The sequence below is a fragment of the Zea mays genome, chromosome 7 (genome assembly GCF_902167145.1).
Source record: "Zea mays cultivar B73 chromosome 7, Zm-B73-REFERENCE-NAM-5.0, whole genome shotgun sequence".
In the NCBI taxonomy this organism is placed as follows: domain Eukaryota; kingdom Viridiplantae; phylum Streptophyta; class Magnoliopsida; order Poales; family Poaceae; genus Zea; species Zea mays.
The window spans coordinates 34,408,442-34,424,057 of NC_050102.1; the positions used below are offsets into that span (position 1 = coordinate 34,408,442).

Consider the following 15,616-nt stretch of genomic DNA (forward strand, 5'->3'; position numbering starts at 1 on the left):
TCAGACTGTAGGCCATGTCACCTAGTCGTTGCTCCGCCCACACGCTATTGGAGATGATCTGGTGGCACACTAGACTGAGTGTTGTTCACGGTCCGGTGAATTATAAAAATAATTCACGAGATCTCCGACTTTGGCCGTATAGGTGGTCCGGCGCGCTACCGGATGGTCTGGTGACCCAAGTCGTCGAAGGACCAAGTCCTGGGCCTTTGTGGACGCGGCCGGTACACCACCGGACCAGTCTGGTGGGGCCCAGAATAGGCCATACTTGACTCTTTTGAGCCTATCTCCTCCAACTCATTTTGATTGTCCTTGGTAGCTTCCCTACGACTTAGACAAACATAATTAGAACCTAATCCAATTAACTAAGTGTGGGAAACATACTTCTTTGCCATTGATTTATTAGGATTTGCAATGTAGCTTAACTCAAGCCTAAAATGCACTTTTCTTGCAGAAAACAGTTAGTAGCCAAACCAAAGTGCTAGAAACATAGAACAAGATATATGCGACTTATTCAAACAATTAAACCTCATGTTTGTGATGTTTTACCCAAAGTTGCACTTTTGGCCTCTAGATTTGCTCATTTGGACTTGATCTCTTCAACTTGCCTTCAAGTAGATCTATGCTCATACTCATATCAACAATGTTAGTACAAGGTGGTGTGTTGGACACTTAATCACAAAAGCAAGTAGAAATGGCCTTATGGCTCATTTCCCTTTCAACAACAATGTATCATGTGTGATGATATCGAAGATCAACTGGCATGGTTGGCTAGGAGTCCTTCTTTATTGATCTTGACATTATAAAGATACAAGATTAATGGGTCTTGTTGGGGCCTTTGTCTTCCAAAGGTCCTCAAAAACATGATTTAACAATGTTTCTGGAGTATAATACATGAACAGGTACCTTTGGACTCGGATCAGAACCACAGTGTGAAGAAGCACAAAGAATACGAAGGTTGGCGCAAAGCCGAAGCTATGCGCAGGGGAGCTTCGGCATGATAGCAGAAAAGGAAACCGACTTAAAAGGGAAAAGGCTATTTAGACCTTGATAGATTACTATAGAGTCATTAGCAAATGTAAAGGGCATGGGTGTAATTTTACATGGGCTGCGTCCCGTACCTATAAATAGATGAACAGTGCTCCCGTACTGTTCATGCTGACTTGGCATTTGCTTTTGCATCACTCTTGTACTTTTACCTTCTTTCGAGCCGAAGGTACATTTGTAACTTGATATTATTTTTATATTTCCATAGTAATAAAATAGAGATGAGCTGATAATAATACATAATTGTTCATATTATCTTTTATATTTCATTTGATCCCCTTTTTACATGTTGCACTGATGAAGGTATGTCCTTCATAACCTTCGTTCGAAAATCATTATATCCTAAGGGAAATAATGCCTCGAAGGACGAAGGGCTTTAATGTTTAACATTTCTTTGTGTTGCCTTGTTCTTAACTCATAGCATTTGAGAACAAGTCCCCAACATTGGCGCCCACCTCCGGTGAATCCTTTTCGACCACCTTCGGCAAGCACTGACCTTCGTCATGCCACCGAGGAAAGCTTCAGCGACAGGGGCTGCCGCTCTGCAGCCGCTGGACCCAAATCAGGAGACCCTTTCTCTTCGAGAGGCCCGAAGCCAGAAGAGGAAGGCCACCGGTCCAACACCCCAAGAGGACGAGTTGGACCAAGAAATCAGAAATATGGAGATGCTTCATCAGCAAGTGCAAAAGAAGAAGGAGAAGATGGCTCAACTAGCTGACCTACAAAGGCAGATTGACAAAGCCACTGAAGAAGTACGTCACCTTGCTCATGACGAGCAAGACCGAAGGCCCCAGCACAGGGAGCTTCATCAAGAGGGCTTGTTCAACGATGATGGATGGTATGATGATTTTAATCATGATACCTTTACTTTTGATGATGCTTCTCCCTTGGCAGCAGAACTGCAGGCTATCCCGTGGCCACCATCATACAAGCCACCTCAGCTTCCAATGTATGATGGGCATTCAGACCCGAAGCAGTTTTTGATGAGTTATGAAGCAACCATATCTTCATACGGAGGCAATGCAGCTGTCATGGCCAAATCCTTCGTCATGGCATTTAAGAGTGTGGCCCAGGCATGGTATTCTTCTCTTCGGCTAGGAACTATCACGTCATGGCAGAAGCTCAAGGACATGCTGCTGACAAGCTTCCAGGGCTTCCAGACGAAGCCAGTCACAGCTCAGGCTTTGTTTCAATGCACGCAAGACCATGAGGAGTATCTCCAGGCATACGTCTGAAGGTTCTTGCGTCTGAGAGCACAAGCGCCTACAGTGCCCAATGAAATTGTCATTGAGGCCATGATCAAGGGGCTTCATCCAGGACCTACTGCCCAATATTTTGCTAGAAAGCCTCCACAGACTTTGGAGAAGCTGCTTCAAAAGATGGATGAATACATCCGTGCTGATAATGACTTTCGTCAAAGAAGGGAGGAAGCCTATAGGTTCTCTGAGATGACCAGGGGCTTCGGAAGGAGAATCCACCCAAGGCATGTCAGATCAATCCACTCCACCCAGAATGACGACAGAGGAAGTCAGCAACAGAGGCCACAATATTCCTCGCAAGCTTCGGGGCAGCAACAAAGCTATCTTCGGCCGCCAGCTCCAAGGGGCGGAGGCGCCAGAGGCTTCGGATGATGGTTTGGGGATCAGCCCAGAAAAATTTATTGCCTATTCTGTGGTGAGGATAAGGGCCATACTACAAGGATGTGCCATGTCACCATTCAGAAACAGAAGGAAATAGCAGAAGCTGCAGCCCAACAGAACCAGCCGAACCAGGTCATGCACACTGCTTCGCATCATTCACCCTACATACCAGAGTATGTGGGTAACCATCCTGCAGCTTATGTTGCTTCGGCTAGTCAGCCACAGGCATCATGGCAACAGCCTCCACCTCCGCCACCTCTACAACCTGTGTATTCACGAAACTAGCAGCCAGAAGGGAGCCAACAGACCCGACAGCAGCGAGACTTCAGGGAGGAGTCCGAAGCTCGCATATTCAACAGTACTGTGCCAGAATCGAAGCATATCTACTGAGAGATATCCTACCCCTGAAACAGTTTTTACATTCATTGTCATTTTCTTTCTTACTAAGGAACAATTGTTGAAAACCTAGTTTTCTTGTCGTTTTAAATCCCTTGTAATAGCTTCATTTTTGCCATAGTGAAAATATATCTTCTCCATAGACTTACGGAGTCCAAAAAAGTCGTCGAAGCACAAAAAGTATCTCCGAAGCTACAAAATGTCATTCTACAGAACGCAGCGTAAGTTTGCCGAAGCTACAAAAAGTCGTTCCTAAGGGAGCGCAGTGTAAGTTTTCTGCTCAAAAGTCGTTCCAAAGGGAATGCAGAGCCAAATACTGCCGAAATATAAGGCGAAGCTTGAAAAGTCAACGCGAATACCGCCGAAATAGAAGGCGAAGAAGTTCAAAAGACGTTCCTAAGGGAATGCAGAACTTACAGCGAAAAGTCAGCGCTGATACACCGAAAAATAAGTGGTGAAGCCGAAAAATAAACGGCAAAGAGATTGTGTATTCCAATATGTGGATGTGAGTGTGTGTCTTCGGCACAAAGTATCATTTTGCATAAGCATAACATCATCACATCATTTCGCATGGCATAACATCATACATCATATCACATCAATGGCACAAGAAGGGGATACAATGATGACCTTCGGAGAATGCTTCGAAAAAGTGAAATTGTGCTAAGGTACAAAATAAGTTTTGAAGAAATACAGTGTTATCAGCTATGATGAGGAGGAAAAAGTTTATTGTTGATGAAGCATCAGTGTTTTGGTGACGCCTAGAGCATTTTTTATGAAGCACTCTGATATGGAGGAAGAAAGTCTATTACTGATGAAGCATTAATTGGAGGGTTTTCTACGAAGCATAAAAGTTCTTCTTTACGAAGCATGAAAAGAAGGGAAGGTGTTTTTTCGCCCAGGGCTCAAAAACGGTATGTACATAAAAGTTTCATGCATCGCAAAGAAATGAATTGCAAAGCCATTTATACATTACATCAAGAACCCATGAGCACCAAATATTACAAGCATAGTCCAGCAAAGGTTACATTAATATTCTAGCAATATTTTTACAATATATGTTCTTCTTCTTTCAAAACTTTGTCTGCAGCTTCGGTAAGCAGTGGAGTAACGACTTCGTCCATAATGGTTTCGGCCATCTTAATAATTTCTGCTGATTCTTTTGCCTCTGGGTCGACCAATGACTCCAAGGGCTCTGGGGGAGGAGATGGTTCGGCTGCGGTAGAAAACATAAATAAGTTCGAAGTCACAAAAATAAACAATAAAGTTAAAAGCTACTAAGCAATACCTATCCGCCTTTCGAATTCTGCGGCTTTTTCAGCTGCCTTTGTTGCCTTCCTAGCATCGTGAGTATCTTTTTCACTCTTCTTTATTATTTCGTGGGCCATCCCTCGGCCGCCATTCTCCCAGATGTCAGTAAAGAATTTTCCACCAAGTAAGCTTGCTTCGGCCGAGGGGTCCTTCGTATCATCAATAAATAAAGCAGCTTCGGCTTGCGCCAAAGTTTTCATATGTTCGCAACCTGCCTTCTCCAAAATAGCTACAATTCCCCTCGCGCCAGAGAAGGCACAGACGTCCCCACGGTCATTTAAAATCTCCTCAAATGCTTCGGCCTCGCTGCTGATCCATTCAATTGGACCTTCGGGATCGCCCCGTACGAAGTTGTCTTCACTTGAATATGCACCAACATTGGCGAAGCTAGTTTTTATTTTCTTCACGCAGTCCATAGATTTTTCAAAGCATCTTTCCTTGGATATGCGAAGTTCTTCAACGTTCTTCTCTAAATGATTTGTCCATTGTTCGCTAATTCCTCGTTTAGCTTCTGCAATTGCGCACTTCTCTTTAGCTTCGGCCAGTTGCTTTCGAAGGTCTTCAATCTCAATTTTTTGGGCTTCAGATTGGGTTTTAAAGTTAGCTTCATCCTTCTTTACTTTATCCACCAATGTAAGCAGAATATTATCTTTTTCCAAAGCTTTGTTCCTCAGCTTAATAACCTCTGTTTGAAGGTTGTTAAAAGCAATAGTGTAGCTCTCGTCTTCGACATTCTTTTGCGCCCTCAAGGCTTTGCTAAGTATTAAACCCTATATGAAAAAAAATTAGTATAAGAGCAAAAGAATAATTCAAAATTTATAAACTTCCAAATATACAATTTTTGTACCTTCAGACTGTTATATGCGAGGCTATCTGCCAGATCGTCCTTCGTCATAACACAAAGGCCAACTTCGAGCTTCGGAAAGCCCATACTTCTGGCCATCTCCCGGCAGACAGATAATTCTTTGTTGTCTGGGAGGCAATATAAGAAGTCATCTTCGTCTGTACCATTAAACACTAAGGCCCCTTTTGGATATTTCAGTTCTCGAGCATAGTGTTTAGCTTCAAAAATCTCTTCTTCAGATAATCTTTTTCCCGAAGCGTGTCGTATAATATAATCAAAAGCTTCAGAAGATGCTTCGGGAGTAGGAGTGGCAGTTTTTTAGGCAGAATTTGTTCTGCAGCTTCTTTTTCTGTTTCCTTTTCTCCAGTTTCCAAGGATTTCTCCTTGGCGGGCTCTGAAGGCCCAGTTTCAGTCTCAGCCTGGCTCTTTGTAGCTTCAGCTTTGGTCAGTTTTGTCTCAGTCTGCGCTTTTGAAGCCTCAGTCGTTTTCCCTGGAGTGGAGCGTGAAGTTTTTATCGTCTCCAGCACATCTAGTACGTTAGCCATCCTTTTCCTCTTGGGGTCGCTGTAAGACCTTTTTGTGCCTTTGGCACTGTCACCTCTGACGAAGGGCTTGCAACTTCTAATATCTTTGTTCCTTCAACCCTTATCTCTTCAATATTATCGGCCTTTGGCTCAACTAATTTGGCTGAGGGTGTCTTCGGCATTACAGCCGGCTCTTCAATCTTCTGCGTAAGCACAGGTTCTTTGACTTCAGTAGCCAAAGAGGTCTCACCGCCAATTTTGGGCACTATGGCCAGTTCAATATAGCGTGGTCGGTGAGTAAGAACCTTCACCTTTCTCCTCTTCGGCGCGGGCTCACTCGGAGCAGCTGAAGGCTCACTCGGAGCAGCTGAAGTAACATCCTTCCCAGAAGTCGCACTCTTTCTCTTCTACCCCCTTGGCGGGTAGCGGTAGTCAGGATACATAAATCCAATAGCATCAAAAACTCTATTTAGCCTCTTCTTTTTTCGGCTCCCGAAGGCCGCAGATAGTGCGTTATCTTCAGACTTGGAGTAGGCTCCAAGTAGTTCATCACTAGTGTTTTCAACACACTTCAGCCAGTTATCGTCTGGTTCGATAAATTGGTCTCTAAACCTGAAGGTATATTTCAATCGAACCAAACCACCTTCGTTGGGGTTGTTGATGGTCTCTTTTGGCATCTCCTAGTTGTCTACCAATGGCCATATCCTGTAGGCCACGTGCTCTTGGACTAAGTCCCTTGTCCCAATAAACGTGCAGACTGTGCTGAAGGCCCTCTAGCACGCTTCGGTTACCTCATCAATCTCTACCTTCGGCTTTTGGAGGCCGAAGCATGACCAGATGGGGCGCATGATGATATCTTTAATATCTTCTCTTGCTTTTAAATCATTCTTCACGTAGAACCATTCTTTCATCCAGTCTCCAGGCCATCTCTTCCGAAAGGTTGGCACTGGGCAGCTTGAGCCTGAGCGAGCAACGAAGCTGTAGCAACCAAAGTTGTTATGATATTGTTCCTTACCCTAGGGTTTTGTATCATATGAAAGTTCGTGCATGCTGCAGAAACTTTTTCCATTTGGCTCCAAACCTTGACTCCTCATGGCCTAGACGAAGATCCCCATTCTGATAATTGCTTCGGGAGTAATCTGGTGAAGGAAGATCTCGTATATCTTTAAAACTTCAACAACAAATTTGCTTAAGGGAAACCGAAGCCCAGCCTTGAAGAAGCTTCAGTAGATTACGACTTCATTTTCTTCAGGACCAGGAACAGTCATGTCTCCATTGTCAGCCCTCACGATAGATATGTCTCGAAAATACCTTCCTCTCATGTTATTAAGATGACTCTGTCTGATAGTCGATTTCCCGAAGACTGCATGGCTTGGTCGCCAGGGCCAATCTTCGGAGTCCTCGCCCCCACTTTCCGCATCATAACTATCGTTGTCATCGGTATCTTCAGATAAGCCTTCTAGAATTTCTTTTGTAATCTTTTCTGTATTTGTCTTTGCAATTGACTCAATGAATGCAGCAGTCTTTTCCTCAAGAAGCTTCTCTTCGGTTAGCTTCGTTTCAACAACTGTCTTCTTGTCTTGAGACATCTTATCTTCGGAACTGACGAAAATATGTCCTTAAATCTGAAGCTTTGAAAATTAAAGAAACTAAGCAACTGTTGGAAAGCAAGAGCTAAGAAATCAAGGAAACCAAAGCAGGCGTACCAAATGTGCTCGGGTGGGTTCTTATTTATACGCTCTGCGCGCTCCAAGTTGGAGGGCCCCGTCTGTCATCGACTGTTGCTATTCTAGCAAAGGGAAGGTGTTTTTTCGGACCTTCGGCTTAGGGCCTTCGTCCATATCGCAATCTGAATTCGTTATTCTAACAAATTAACCTTGCGAGGGGCTACTGTTGGGGGCCTTCGTCTTCCGAAGGTCCTCAAAAACATGATTTAACATGTTTCTGGAGTATAATATATGAACAGGTACCTTTGGACTCGGATCAGAACCACAGTGTGAAGAAGCACAAAGAATACGAAGGTTGGCGCAAAGCCGAAGCTATGTGCAGGGGAGCTTCGGCATGATAGCAGAAAAGGAAACCGACTTAAAAGGGAAAAGGCTATTTAGACCTTGATGGATTACTATAGAGTCATTAGCAAATGTAAAGGGCATGGGTGTAATTTTACATGGGCTGCGTCCTGTGCCTATAAATAGATGAACAGTGCTCATGCACTGTTCACGCTGACTTGGCATTTGCTTTTGCATCACGCTTGTACTTTTACCTTCTTTCGAGCCGAAAGTACATTTGTAACTTGATATCATTTTTATATTTCCATAGTAATAAAATAGAGATGAGCTGATAATAATACATAATTGTTCATATTATCTTTTATATTTCATTTGATCCCCTTTTTACATGTTGCACTGATGAAGGTATGTCCTTCATAACCTTCGTTCGAAAATCATTATATCCTAAGGGAAATAATGCCTCAAAGGACGAAGGGCTTTAACGTTTAACATTTCTTTGTGTTGCCTTGTTCTTAACTCATAGCATTTGAGAACAAGTCCCCAACAGGTCTACATTCTACATATACAAGAGTTGAGAAAGAAGCAAGGCCATGACGGAGGAAAGGGTGAATAAGTTGGAATATTGGCTAGCTCAAATGGAAGCATCTATGCTCACCAAGGATCAACGTCAAGTGGCATAAACAATTTCCAACTACATGGTTAGCTCCTCTCAATGATGATGTAGTTGTTCTTCCAACTCCATGCAGAGAAACTATATACTATGGATGAAATTCAATATCGAGCATCATGTGATCTACATATACCAGTGAGAAACTTGACAACTAAGGTGGCTTTTTGATGGGACAAATGGTTCTTGATCTTTCGATGGGAGCGAGGGATAAGTCGATTTGGATATGTTGTTGTTCTTATCATGCCAAAGAACAACCCTGAACCTGCAAGCAAATCAAAGAACAAACAAGAGCTAGTAGATAAGAGAACAAGACACATACCTTATCCAAAGGATAAATCTCTCAATCATGAAGTTGGGGTTCTAAATCGAGTAATAATGGGTGCTCTAGCTGAGTCATGTGATTACAAGGAAGTAGTAGTGGCTTCATTTCAATAGAAACAAAACTTGTCTTTCAAATGTCGGCTAGATCTAGTACTTATAGGTGCTAGGGGCCAGGGAGACTAAAACCCTAATCCACCCTCCTAATGGACCATTAGAAAATAAGGGCTAAAAGGTCCAAGTTTAGGTGCTCCATACAGGGGCGGATTTAGGGGTGTTTGTTGGGGTCAACCATCCCCGATAAAAATTATACATCCTTTAGCAAAACACTATTAAAGTTCAAGAAAAACTATAGCATATAGTAAAGTTGACTTTGATGACCGCAACAATATTCTCGTTTAGATTTGCCACTGGCTGCAAACTAATGTTCCCACCATTTCATCATTTTTCCATAACCAGATGAATTCTCTCAACAATTTCTAAGCATAAGATAATCATCACAAGACTTTAGTAGCATCCCTTCTTGAGAAGAGAGTAAAGGGTTTGCTAAGAACGATTATACCCAATAATTAAATTGATGAGTGCGAGCATGAGCCATTAGTCCATGGTGTTTGTGCATTGTGGTATTATTAGAAGGGGTGAGAGATGATACCCAAGATGCTTCGAGGGTCGAGGCAAGAGGTGCTCCAGGGGGTCGAAGCATGATGTGCCTTGGGGGATGAGGCAAGAGGCGCCTCGTGGCTGATGCCCGAGGTTCCCTAGGGGTTAGGGGAGGAGGTGCCCTAAGGGTTGAAGTAGGAGGTGTCCTGTAGACCGATGCACGAGGTGCCCTCATGACCGATGCATAAGGTGCCTTGAGGGTCGATAGTCGAGGTTCCCTAGGGAACGATGTGCAAGGTGCTACAGGGGTCGGGGCTAGAGGTGCCCTAGATTCAATCAAGTGTCATTGCTATGTAATAATGAAAGCACCCTAAAGATAGCCACCAACCTAGTTTAACATTCAAGGACAAAGTATTTTGATATTTGCCACCATTTTTTTAGAGATCATCAAGCTAAATGGAATATCACAGTTTAGAGTATGAGCATTAAAGATCAACTAGCCAACATATTCACCAAGCCACTTGATGAAGCTAGATTTTACAAGCTGAGAATGAGTTTAGCAATCTAGACTTCTCCAACAAGAGTTGAATGCACCCTCTTAGTGGCATTAGTCTCCTTCGACTAAAGTAAAGGTAAAATTGATTGTGCTTGTGCATTCATCCATAACTCAAGATGTCCTAGGATCAACTCAAGATGTTCCTAACTTTACTCCTTACTCCTCTTCGCTTATTAGAATAGTGAGGATATAATAATGCATGTTGCATTAACTAGTCGGCGTGGATATTGCATGCCATGTACGTTATACTAGTAGTGGAAAATATATTTCGGACGTAGACATGGACTTGACTTGAAGTTAGGGTGAACATTGTTTTTGCTACCAGTGCCACGAAAGATATTTTTGCTAAAGGGTCCTTTGGATCTCTTCATTTTAAAGGAATTAGAATTTACTCAATAGACTAAGTTATTTGGTTTGGAATTTGATATTCCACCACTTTCAAAATTTAGATATAAGCTCATCTTAAATTGATTAGATGAGGGGTGGAAATTAATTTTATGTTTCTACTCCTCAAGTTATAACATGTTTTTTAGCTCGCTCCTTTATAGTAGAAATATAGCATATAAATATCTCCACATATGACCAACAATAGTATACAAATATATTATATATAAAACAATATTAATTTAATTAATTTGTCTAAATTATGATTATTAGAATAGAATTTAATTCCAAGGATCCAAAACAGGGTATAAAGATAGACATGACTTGAGGACCAGTAGTTAAAAGCAAGGTTTCGTTGATACTAGTTAACTAGTGCTCGCCTACACAAAGATTCAAATTTGTCCTAAATCAAACTATATTGATTTCTACTTAAATTTGAACAGAGAAGTATTTATATCTGCCGCATACAAAAACATATGTTATAAAAATATATTCTATAATATATCCAATTAAGTTTATAAAAAGTATTATATATTTTCTTCTTTTTAATAAATCTAGTTAAAAGTTACTATAATTTGATTTTTATTTTATATTTCTGTACAAAGGGAGTACTAGTAAAAACTAGTTGGATGAATGCTTTGAGCAGTAGGAACACAGGAAAACGATTGCGTAGAACCTTACCTAGTCAAATTATACAAAACTAGGCGGCTGAATTATGGATATGGAGCAGACGACGCATCGGATTGGATATAGTTCCTGTGATAACGTGCATCAGGTACAAGTACGAAATGTCAATTGTCATCGTATCCCCAGTCACTGTTCCTTAAATTGCCACGCAAAACCATAAATAATCCGTCAAACAAGCAATGTACAACTAGATAGAATAGACAATTAATGCATTCCAATCTCTTCCAACCACCAATATCCCCCACTTACAGGATGCCTATCTGGTTCCAGGTCTCACTGTCTCAGAAAGTCGCGGAAGAAACCACTAATGAATTCAGCAGTCACGGACAAAGGGTCCACTCGCCATCAATGGAGTTACCGAGTTAGGCTTATCTCCGGCAGTTACACATCTCCATATCTATATTCAAACCCCACTCTACCAACACAAACAGTGTCATATGAGTGAATTGCTGAACACGGTTAAGGATAGCCACTTTCCACTGCTATAGTGCATATCTCGAAAAATATGACATGAAAAATGAAGCACGGCTTTGCAGCGCATCAAGGATTGGGTTGGTTAGGATGGGCTTTCTGAACAAAATGGTAGCAAACACACGAGTTTATTTCATCTCAAAATAAAGATTCCGTTATCTAAAAAAATATATGCCACTGCCAAAAAACCTAGAATTTTCTGCAATTGGGACTACCAAGACAAGGATTTATGAAACTTATTCGCCAGAACAATGCCAGAGTTGAATCAGCTCATCCAGTAAACAAAACAATGTCTTAGTTAGCAAGACATATAATCAAAGGGTAAAATGGAAATAAAGGCAAGATGAATATCACATTTCAGGGAAAACGAACACCAAATCCTAGAGAAACAGCCACTAACACTATCTGGATTTTTCAACATCCGTGCTAAATACCAGGGATAGAAACCTGATCCAGATAATCGTCTTCTGACCAGCATTAGTGCTCTGGCGCCACTGTCTCAAACCGAAAATTCTCCAAGTGTCACTGCTGCAATGATAGAGCAAACTTTAAAAGAACAAATTGAGAGAAAAATAATACAAGAACACGATGGCATCAAAAGTAATGGATACGGCATACTGCAGTGATTTGATTATGTAGCTTAGAGAGAAGCCTTACGTGTTCTTTTGGCTATGACACTGCAGTTGAGGTTTAAATTGGACATATAGCTCACATAGTTTGAGCATATTTAGTACCAGCAGTTTTTCAGAGTACTAGTGCCATATATAACCAGACATTTCGTTTTACTATATCTCTTATGGTTATGGATATATCTTATATGGTAGTCAACAAGACAGCACTGCAATCCTCTGTCTTCCTCACTTCTAGCTCTAGGTACATGTATAGTGCATTGACGTTGTATGAATAATAAGGTAACATCTGATAGAACTCTACAGCTTATGGTTACTGCTGAAAAATGCCAGATTTTATAGCTTGTGACGTATGTAACCCAGGTGGCCAGGTTTTATAGATTTGCAGCTTGTAACATAATGTTATATGATCTCATAAAATCTCAAACAGACATGCTTCTGAGGAGCAGTGCTCTAATTGTTAGCATGGCAAATGTGGAAAGGCCAACAGCAGAGCGGTGTTATAGAAGGGATTAACATATCCGCTTGGTCTAGAATTGGTTAGGATAGGTTTTCAGAAACAAACTGACAATGAAACATGGTGTTGAACTTCAATGCCAGAACCCATCAATCCCACAGTTTTCTGCTGATACGTGCGAACATAGATAATGGCAGTAAATATGCAAAAAATATATAGTTGAATTAATCTGTCAAACTGATCAAAACTATATCAAATTTTGCATGGGAGGGTCAAAAGGGGTAAAAAAACAAAATAAGAGCTAGAGAGGAATAAGCAAATAAGTGAATAACGCTTCCTGGATCAATTTTGAACTAATATCATCTAGCTTTTCCAAACATATGCCTGAATAGAATATCAAACAATTGTTCAAATGCAGGGAAGAGAAACCTGATCTAGACCCTCTTCTTCCGGGCAGAAGGCCCAAGTGATGAACCAGCAGTAGTGCGTCCAGAGCATGAGCAAAGTCCACGTAGAATAGCAATGACAGCAAAAACAGCATAAGGAACATACATCTGAAGCAACTTTGGTGTTGATTTGCCTGAACCTAACATCTCACCAAGAATTGCAGACTGCAACGATTAAAGAAGATTTTAAAATTATATAAAGGATATACAATAACAAGATCACATTATTACTTCGAAGAAAAAAATAATAATGTGCTCACATCTAGCATAACAGGTAGTCAGTACTCAATTTTTGCGATGATTTGATATCTGATATTGTGACAAGAAATTTTTTTCCCTCCTATCATTTAATACGAGACAGTGCGGTTGAGATTTAACCTGAACAACGTCACCTATCCATAGCACATTTGAGGTCAAAAGGAACCATGGTTCAGAGAACAAAACTAAAAATGTTGGCAATAGCTTGACATTCTGGGAATCATCACCAACAGGAAATGCAATTGGTATGCCAAGACAATATGGAAGTAACTCTGAATCCCATGGGTCTACAAAACCTTTTCCAGCACGATTTCATTTGAACAATCAGCCAATCATAACAAAATAAGCACATGAGAAACTATGTTTGGATTCCACATCAACTGAACTGACTTTTAAGTGTACAATTGTGCATCCACCATGGTAGTGTTTTGGATCTGGGGCACAGGGGCAGAGCTGCAGCGGTGAGACACTGGTCTCACGAAATTCCAGACATGCATGCATAATGCATTACAATCGTGACTCCACTACAAGGGAGAAGGGAAACACGGCTTTACCATGGAGGTGAGGGTGCCAACGCCGGCCATGAGGGAGGTGGTGGCAGCCCAGCGGCGGCGGGTGAGGATGCCGTAGAGTGTGGCGACGGCGAGCGGCCATTGGAAGGCGAGCTCGAGGCAAACAAGGCCACGGAAGAAGCCGGGGGACTGGGCCACGAGGTAGTCGCCAAACTCGGCGGCGTACCAGCGCTTGAGTTCCAGGAGCGGCGCCGGGTAGAGGGTATGCGGGAGGACGGACTGCGCGTCGAGTAGCGGCGCCGCGACGACGATGGTGAGGGAGAAAACCGCGACAATCGCGTCCGCCGCTGCCGAGACGACACCCATTGCCCCCGCGCGCTCGCCGGCGGATCTGCTAGGCTTGGGCGGCGACTGATCGGGATTTGGATGGGATCTCGAGGCGCGAGGAGTGAATGGGAGTTTGGAGCGGACAGCAACAAGTGAAACTTTTTCTGCTTTTTCTTTTTTTCTTCTTTTTAGATTTTTCTTTACGCCCCCATCTAGATCGTGAAATTGAATTTCCTTCTAATAATAATAATTTAAGTAAAAATCAATTAAGCTATGGTTACGTACTTACGTGCGAAATATATTTGTATAATATTATTAGGAAGATATTGTTATACTATATTTTTACTATATAGGATAATAGGAGTATGCTGAAGAACTTCGCCTATGTTGTCTCAGCATATGTTGGTGCATCATATCCTGATTCCAATTACACGTACAAGGAGGAGGGTTGTGTTAGACGTGGCGAGCTAGCTATAAAAACTTAGCCACTCAAAATGAAGATGAAACCTAATAGAAAACCATTAGAGTGTAACCCTCTTAGCGACGCGCCATATCGGAACCCGGGTATGGTGTTAAATGGGCAAGGACCGGGACGCCAGCCCCGATCTGGATGCGGTGTCAAGTGAGCAAGGATCAAGTCGTCGCTTCCTTAGTGGTGCGTGTAATACCCAAAAATGTATACGAGGAGGATATAGTAAATCTCCTTATATTGTGTGCCATATATTCATCATAACAAGAGCATACCTATAATTAAGGGTGATTAGTTAAAATAAAAGATACTAAAATGGAATATGCATCATGCTGAGGTTTTTCTTTGTGTGCATTTTGTGACAATATAAAAAAAAATATGTAAAAAAAATATATGTTGGTACCCAAATTGGAATTTAAATTCTAAAGGAAATTCTATAATTGGAGAAGAGAGGAAAATGCTATACAAAATAAAGAAATATGTATAAAATAATTGGATCTTCCGAATTATTAGGCTCAAATTGTACATTTAAAATGAATATAAATTCACATTTAAAATTGGATTCAAATTTGAATTCTAGAAATTAAAAGAGAAGGAAAAGCAAGGGAAAAATAAAAAGAAAAAGAAAAATCCTGCAGTTGGGCCAACTTCACCCATTTCGGCCCAGTAATTCCTCCCACCGCGTGGCCCACCCAAGGCTCGTGCGCGGCTGACAGAAGGGACCCGCTTGACAGCCACATCCCGCTCGCGCTCTGCTCTGTGGACCCAGCGGGTCAGGACCGTCTTCCCGGAGGGATCGCGGGATCGTAACAAATCGAACGGGGTGGCTGGCGCGGAATCCGGGCTACTTTGACCTGGGATCTCGGAAATCTGTTGAAGTTGCTTGGTCGCCTCGGTATATACGTGCGCCTCGGCACCCTAGCGCCTCTAGCCTAGCCCAGGAAAGCAACACCAAGGGGAAGGATTGAATGGGTGCTGGAATTGAAATCGGGTTTTGAGTTCCGCCATCGGCATAAATACCACCGACGAGAGGGTGTGAGGTACTTGGGCTCGTCGCGGGTGAT

General features: G+C 42.1%; 1 protein-coding gene across 2 annotated transcripts; it reads right to left on the reverse strand.

Annotated features, from left to right (window-relative positions):
* Positions 1-11,634: 11,634 nt before the first annotated feature.
* LOC100193358 (uncharacterized) lies at positions 11,635-14,287 on the reverse strand. Of its 2 annotated transcripts, none has more exons than XM_035960382.1 (3): positions 13,799-14,287; positions 12,970-13,151; positions 11,635-11,982 (listed from the first exon to the last, which is right to left on the reverse strand). In XM_035960382.1, the coding sequence occupies exons 1-2, from the start codon at positions 14,120-14,122 to the stop codon at positions 12,975-12,977; spliced, it is 501 nt and encodes a 166-aa protein (XP_035816275.1). In that variant the 5' UTR covers positions 14,123-14,287; the 3' UTR covers positions 11,635-11,982; positions 12,970-12,974. The 2 variants fall into 2 exon arrangements, with proteins under 2 accessions (XP_035816275.1, NP_001353954.1); NM_001367025.1 differs by having other exon boundaries at positions 11,684-11,979; positions 13,799-14,198.
* Positions 14,288-15,616: the final 1,329 nt, after the last annotated feature.